This window comes from Pagrus major, chromosome 17 (genome assembly GCF_040436345.1).
Source record: "Pagrus major chromosome 17, Pma_NU_1.0".
In the NCBI taxonomy this organism is placed as follows: Eukaryota; Metazoa; Chordata; class Actinopteri; order Spariformes; family Sparidae; genus Pagrus; species Pagrus major.
The window spans coordinates 31,306,305-31,313,963 of NC_133231.1; the positions used below are offsets into that span (position 1 = coordinate 31,306,305).

Genomic DNA, 7,659 nt, shown 5'->3' on the forward strand with positions numbered 1-7,659 from the left:
TTTAGTTGTTGGATGAACTGCTCCTTTAAGCTAGTTGCTCTTGATGAAGGTCACAAAATAAAGTGGTTAAATTAAATTGTTTGAAAAATAGTAATATTCAGAAATGTGTGAAAAGCAAATGTCAGTAACTGAGAGAAAACAGCAGCCCAGTTAAAAACGTCAATAAAAACAAAAGTTTCCTGTTGTTGCACAGAACGAACAGGTTGCATCTGTTTCTGAAATCATTTGAGGAATTCCGAACGAAGTTGTGATTCTTCTGTGATCCCTGATGTTTGTAAATCAGGATCATGTCGTCGTCTTTCTTCTGATCTGTTTCCATGTTGTCTGTCCTCAGAGTTCGTTGTCTGTAGGTAGCGACCTCGATTTGACGGACACGCCCAGTCCAGCCTATCCTCTGCGCCGGTCCTGGGACGCCAATCAGGAGGGGACGGGACTCGAGGTAAACAGAACATCAACAGGAAGTAACTGCAGCAGCGAGCATGGTTTCATCGGTCTGTCTTAACGTTACCACCCCCCTCCCCTGGGTGTTGACTCTGACCCCTCCCTCCTGTCTGTGTCCAGGTGTTGATGTCCAGCTGCTCTCTGTGTCGCAGCTGTAACTCGCTGGTCTATGACGAGGAGATCATGGCCGGCTGGACGTCAGACGACTCCAACCTGAACTCGTCCTGCCCGTTCTGCCTCGCCTCCTTCGTGCCCTTCCTGAACGCTGAGATCTGTGACCTCGGACCCATCAGCAGGTACAGACTTTCATCAGAGACCAGATCTGCTGTAACACCTCCGGCTGTGACGTCCCCTTTCAATTCTGGAATAATTTGAAGCTGCGGCCATCGTTAAGACGTCAGGATCAGTATTCGATCGGGTCGGACTGAGTTAGAAACTTTCTGTTTTGAAATAAGACGATGTCGCACCAGACAAAACGAGAGCCCATGACTTCTTCTTCTTCTTTTTCTAAAGTTTAACATCAAAATAATAAATAAAATCAGACTTCAGCTGAGTGAAACTGGAGAAAAGGTGACAGAAGTGTTTTTCTCTTCCTCTCCATCTTTTTCTCTCAGTGGCGAGCGCAGCAACTGGAACATCGAGGACGAGGTGGAGAGCGCAGTGAGGCCCCCCAGTGGTCAGGAGGCGTCCCAGCGACACCAGTGTAACGGACTGAGTGAAGACTCGAGCTCTGAGACGAGCAGCTACTCCGAGAACAGCAGGACGACCACAGTAACACACATTTGTTACGGTTCATTCATAGTTTGTGTTGTTTCCTGTCGTCCTCGCTGACACTCCCCTCCTCCTCCTCCTCCTCCTCCTCCTCCTCCTCCTCAGGGCTCCTCAGTGGGCGGAGCTCCCCAGGTGACGGTGGCCTACCTGAGCCCGCTGGTTCTGAGGAAGGAGCTGGAGAGTCTGCTGGAGAACGAGGGCGAGGCGGTCCTGGCTCAGCCTCAGTTCCTGGAGAACCACTCCATCATCTACTGGAACCTGGTGTGGTACTTCCAGCGCCTCGGCCTGCCCAGTAACCTGCTGCAGCTGGTCCGAGCCTCGCCACTGGTCAGCCAGTTCACACAGGTAAACACACGGACTGAATGGACTTTCGAACATTTGAACATTTACTTACTTTGGCGGGCAGTTTAGATAAATTCAGAAAGTTCAGTTAAGTCTTAACAGCTTGAGTGACGGACATTGACAGCAGGTCTGACGATAGTCTTTCTCTGTCTCTCGTCTTGTGTGTTTCCCAGTCGGAGAACACTGCAGTGAGGGTGAGGCTCCTCTGGGACACCCTGACCCCCGACACAGACCAGTGGCCCCCCCTCTACATCCTCTGGAGGATCCACAGTAAGACAGAGACACACTGAGAAACTGGAACAAGAAGCTCAACTGTTTGTAACGAGAGTCCGCCCATGCACACTCACATCCTCTGTGGCTGTTCCTCTACCAGGTGGCGTCCCGATGAGAAGCTACAGCTGGCGGAGACACAACCACCCGTTCACCCTGTCCTTCCTGGAGGAGGTGCTGCGGTGGGTCGGCATGAACGAGGTGCACAAAGCCGTCACCCTCTTCCTGGACACGCTGGCCAAACAGCCGGGCTCCGCCTGGACGCAGAGGTGTGGGCGCTGCTCATATACACGTTTCTGTTTGTAGGCTGCAGAGAGCAGAAAGCATGTGTGATCATGATGATTGTAAAAAGTTACCAGAGTGTAAATGAGTCAAGTGTGACGTATAATTCAAAGTTTATATAAGTGATTTTAAATCACAGTGAATGTTTTTTTTTTATTGGTGTTTTCAGGTTCAAACAAAAGAAGAAAAAAATAGAAAATGTGGGTTGATACTGGCCTCAGTTCAGTCCAGAAACACACACAGTGGTTTTAAGTTCCAGAGAGTATAAAGTCAATTTTTTTACAGAATTTCAGATACTTCAGGAAAAAAGTATTTCTTGCTCACAACCAAAAGGACTCTGGAAGATATTTATCTTCGCCGTGAGAATGTTTGGGATTCTGCCCAGGTATAATGGCCCGTCTCCACAAAGTGTGTTTCTGAGTGTCAGCGTCTTTTTTCAGTTGTTCCCAATGAGGAGTGAGTGTCTGCAGCAGAAAAGAGCGCCGCTCCGAACGCTTCCAGTTGAAAATCTCTCGACTTGTCAGAAAGGCGCTGCTGACGTCACCGTGGCTCTCGCTGTCCTGATGTCCTGATGTCCTGATGTCCTGATGTCAAATAAAAAACAAACGGATAGTAAACCTCAGAGGATCAGTGTCCATCATACAGCGGCGGCTGTCAACATATTGTTGTCGTAGAGACGCACATGCAGCGTTTCATCTCATCGTCCTGAGCGCACAGCCAGCACAAGGCCAGATCAACTTCTATTCCAGAACTGTTCACTCATTTCTCTGGATTAGAGAGCAAGTCCCAAAATATATGAAAGTGGTCTGTCATTGATTTACCTCCAACATTTATCCTGACCCTGAGGACTCTGCTGTAGAAATCTAAAGTTTGGAGTCAGCAGGACTCCCTCCAGCGTTTGTAGTTTCAACCTGATTCCCCTAGAATAATTCCAGTCATCCTCTGATCCTCTGATATCTCCTGGCCTGATTCCCATTTCTGCTTCACGTGAGCAGGAGAATGATTTCTGGAGTTTTGTAATATATAATCTATTCAATCTATTCGTGATACTAGATGTTTGTCATCTTTGGACTTGTATGCGTCAGTGAATATACTAATCAAGTTAGATTAACTTTCCTCTGTTTGTTTAATTTCCTTCACAGTGAATGTTGTGTGTGTTTTGTGTTTGACAGGAGTTTGTACAGAGAGTTCCTCTTCCTCACGCTGGCAGCTATGGGCAAAGATCACGTCGGTAAGAACGAGTTCAGGATGCAACACGTTTGTTTTAACACACAGAATTCTTGCCCACCTGTTTAACCAGCAGCTCTAAAGCTCACTGATGAACCTGCTGTGTCTCGTTTTAATCTGGACGAGAACTGAAGAATTAAAACAAAAACTCCCCTGTGTCTTGCCTGGCACAGGCTCACTGCTCACTTGGTTCACTCTAGTTTATGTCACTTTGTTGGTTATTTCTCTGAGATCAAAACGTCCTTTTTTAACAAATCAATCAATGCAGAAGTGAAACGTGTGCAGGACAGATACAGGAACAACTTGATTGTGTAGAGAAGGATGTAAACTGCTTGATAACCCTTCCTTCTCTTCTCTCTCTGCAGCTGCGTTCGATAAAAAGTACAAGGCGGCGTACTCTCGGCTCAGCAGCACTCTGGGTCGTGAGGAGCTCCGGAAGAAGCGAGCTCAGCCTCCCAGCCCCAAAGCCATCGACTGCAGACGCAGCTTCCACCCGCCGCTCGAATGCTGATGATCCAGGAAGCAAGCGTCCCTGACGGCTGCTGCGTCCAGTGTTCGTCCCTCTGAGGGCGAAGAGGAGAAACGGTTCACCCAGGATCCCTGCTGCCTTCACCTGCTTGTATTCTTCACCTCTCTGCTGCCTCCTGGTGGATGTCGGAGTGACGCGCTCCTCCCTGTCCTCTGTAGCTCCGTTTGCCTCGTCGATGTGAATCCAGCAGCTCCTTGTCTCCATTAAAGATCCTGAAGGCCGAGCTGAGCTGCTCTGAAGAGTCGTAGAGAAACATGCTGAGAGACGTCTATGCATCAGTCTAACGTGGATTCCTGCGTCATCTGAAGGCAAGAAAACTCGCGGTTGTGCATGTCCAGAGGGATCAGCTGTGTCGGTGTGCACTTTTGTTTTTTCCCTGTTTTTTGAAATACACGACCTGAAGAGCTTGTCGTCTCCACTAGCTGGAAATCTTCTCAAAGTGTGAACGTTTTACCCAGAGAACTGTAGGACGTCAGATTTACCTTTTTACCAGTGTGACCAAGGAAGCCCTTTAGGATTTAACGAGGAAAAACATCAAATGAGGATTAAAAAGGAAGAGCAGAGCCTCCATGAAACGCTCCGAACACGCCCCAAAACTCCAGGAAACTTCTGATCATGTCTCCGTCTGTCTGTGTGTTTGTCTGGGTGTAAATATGATGAGGCGGCGTGGTTCAGTTTCTGAAAGGAAAGTAAGGTCAGAAAGCAGGTAGTCGAGGGAGAAGCTCAAACTTCTGATCATCTCTGTTTGCTGGGAATCGTGTCGAAGGCCGACAGTGTTCCTGCAGATCAATGCAAAGATCTCCTCAAACATAAGTAAAGAAGCAGTTTTTTAGGAAGTCCATCTTTCATTCAAAGTTTGAGAATCTCGAGGAAAGACCAGACAAGAAGCGGAGACGTTTACACTCCCTGAAACTTCAGATCATCTGTTCGTCTTCCAGGTTTAATCAGAAGCTAGGACATGTTTTAAGCTAGCGTTTTGGACGCAGCCGTCGTCCTTCAGATCAGGAAAAACAACCAAACAAGAAGCTCATCAGTGTTTTGTTTTGTCCAGAACTCTCACGAAAGTCTCAAAATCTCAAACAGAACCGATTTGAGTTTTATCTTCGTTTTCGATGTCTGGATTTGAAGGGCGCCGCTATCTTGGCTTGTTTTGGACCGGAAGTCGTTGAGGGGCTTCAGGGCTGATTAACAGACAGACGGAGGAAAGAAATCAACGATATCAGACTGTAAAAAGACTTTTAGCGGCTGGAGACGTTAAAACTGCTGATTGATGTAACAACTCTTCGAAATTTCCTTTTTCAAATTTAAAATGTAAGAAGGTTTAAAAACGTCACATTATTGCATTTACTGCTGGTAATTATAACATCTTTCTAATATTGTAAAATCTGTATTATAAACAGTGTAGATAAAGTTATTTATGACTTAATTAAGCCGACAGTTTGTGTAATAATGTGATTCCTTCTTTCATCAGCAGGTTTTTACATCAAGCAGCAGTTTGTTGTTCTCAGCTGCTGAACGGACGCAGATTATGGCTCATCTTATAAAAGTTTTATGTTTTTGATTTGAAGGGAGTTAGAAAATGAAAATATGAGAAGGAACTTAATGAGGGATTAGTGGACATTAATGTGTGTACTGACTCTTTAAAACCGCATGTTGTTTTCAGCTGAAGTGTCTGGTTCAGGCCCAGAGTTTTGATGAATACACTGATTTATTTTCTAAGATTAAAGGAGGTCGCAGGAATCGATCCGAGCATGAAAACAAAAAGAAAAATCACAAAAACATCAAAGTTAAGATCTTTGGTGGATTTCAGGTGTTGAAACCAAACAACTAATCCAGTCAATCTGTTAAATAATGTTAATTAAAGATTATTTTTAGAATATTTTATATTTACTGGATGAGGACAGAGATGGACAGGAGTGTGACATGCAGCGCTCGTGTCTGTGCAGCGCTCAGACCGCTCAGCTACCAAACTGTTCAGTATTATTCAAACTAAAAAACGTCTTTGAATCTCAAATTTAACAGATGTGGATTTCTGAGAACTGAAGGGAAGTGAAAAAGCAGAAATAGTGCTTCAAAGTACACAGTCAACCGTGATCAGTGCTCAAATACAGAACTGTATTTTACTTTGCTTTTTGTTGTGTATAAAAAACTAACGCTGCACAATAAATTATTGGCTGATGATACTTCAGATGTTATGACGTGAAACACTTCCTCTCATCTTCAATCAGAACATCAGGAGGAAACAGTTTACAACAATTTCACTCCACAACAACGTCAATATGTTGATTTAATGCATCAGGCTGCTGGAATAAACTCACCTGAAGCTCTGACTGGCTGATAACATAGGGTTAGTATTTTTAGTAGTATTTTTATTGGATGTTTGGTTTCCTAAACAAATCTCGCTCGTTGTCCTGAACCAGACGCTCAGCAGAGAGCGACTCGTCGTGTTTGAGCGTCCTGTGGAGCATGCTCTCAGTTTGTGTTGAGTCTGACCTGATCTGATGCACGTTCACTTCCTGTCTGTGCGTCTGACTGGGAGACGTCCAGTATGTCCACTGACCAGTTCAGCCTCCTGCTGTCCATCACTGAGCAGCAGCTCCACTAACTAACTGCCTCTCCAGGGCATCTCGGCAGCAGCAGGGCTTCAAAATCCACCAGACATACAAACAATTTCCTAAATCAAACGTGCACCTTTCAAAATAAAGTTACTGAGTACTTTTTACTTTACAGCGAAGACGAATAATTCAAGCAAATAAAATCCAAAATATAAAACAAGATAAAATAATTCAAACAGTTATAACAAAAGTTTTTTCTTTAATAACTCATTTACCGTCTCACTTTTATTTCTCTGTGTGCAGAATAGATCGGAGAAATCTTCCTCAAACTGATCAATCAGTTCAGGTTTAATCAGAGAAGTGGATGCCTGATCAGAACACATTTCATCTCATCAATAAGCTTATTAAAACTGGAGGTGTCGGATGTTTTTCAGCGGTAATCAGTGTGTTGTATATCATCATATGGTTCACTGATGAAACCAAACGATTATGATAACAGGGTTCGTCCTGTGCTGCCGTCCGGTGCCCTGGAGCAACAAAATACTGAATCTGTGAACTGATTTTGTGTGAAATGATCGACTCAAACTCTGAAGTTTACTGTTGGAAAGATTTTCTGTTTTTTAACGTGACTGTTTAGTTTTTGTCTGCTGACGAGTGGAGACTGTGTGAGTGAGGACGAAGCTGTTTCTTTTCCCCTCAGCGTCACAGAGAAACACCACACTGTATATTTGAATGCACCGGACTGCAGGTCGTTTTATTGGTTGAATGATGAGTCGGCGCCGAGCAGAGGAGCGTATTTAAAATAGATAATTGTGTTTGCTGTTGTAATTTATATATGGCTGTGATTTCAGTTGTAAATGTTTGTTTTTTTAAGAAAACACAAAAATAAATGAGGGATGAGCCCGAAATGTCTGATCTTCTTCTTCTTTTTATTTCTTTGGACTGAAAATAAATGTTATTTATCATCTGCCAATTATAATAATTATACACAAACTACTAAATGAGTTATTAGTTTATGTGTAATTATTATAATGAGCAGGTTTCCAGTAAGTTTACGTCACCATCATCCTGCAGTGTCAGGGCTGTGAAGCTCCACAGAGTTAGTGCAGTCTAAACCGGAAACCACACGAGTATGCCTACAAAATAAAAGTAGAGTTCTTGACATATTTTCAGTCGTTATATTCTCCAGTGTGTTGTATTAACTGTATATTTTATTGTATGAGAGTTCAGGCAGGTAAAAAC

At 44.2% G+C, this 7,659-nt stretch overlaps 1 protein-coding gene across 2 annotated transcripts in view; it reads left to right on the plus strand.

Annotated features, from left to right (window-relative positions):
- The window catches only part of dennd4b (DENN/MADD domain containing 4B), a 41,606-nt gene extending 34,277 nt beyond the window's left edge, over window positions 1-7,329 (plus strand). For both annotated transcript variants that reach the window (XM_073485312.1, XM_073485311.1), the window contains exons 22-29: window positions 335-439; window positions 562-737; window positions 1,056-1,212; window positions 1,318-1,557; window positions 1,728-1,824; window positions 1,928-2,093; window positions 3,279-3,337; window positions 3,699-7,329. In XM_073485312.1, the coding sequence (XP_073341413.1) occupies window positions 335-439; window positions 562-737; window positions 1,056-1,212; window positions 1,318-1,557; window positions 1,728-1,824; window positions 1,928-2,093; window positions 3,279-3,337; window positions 3,699-3,844 (1,146 nt within the window). In that variant the 3' untranslated portion in view covers window positions 3,845-7,329. The remainder of the gene's footprint in view (window positions 1-334; window positions 440-561; window positions 738-1,055; window positions 1,213-1,317; window positions 1,558-1,727; window positions 1,825-1,927; window positions 2,094-3,278; window positions 3,338-3,698) is intronic.
- The last annotated feature ends 330 nt before the right edge of the window (window positions 7,330-7,659 follow it).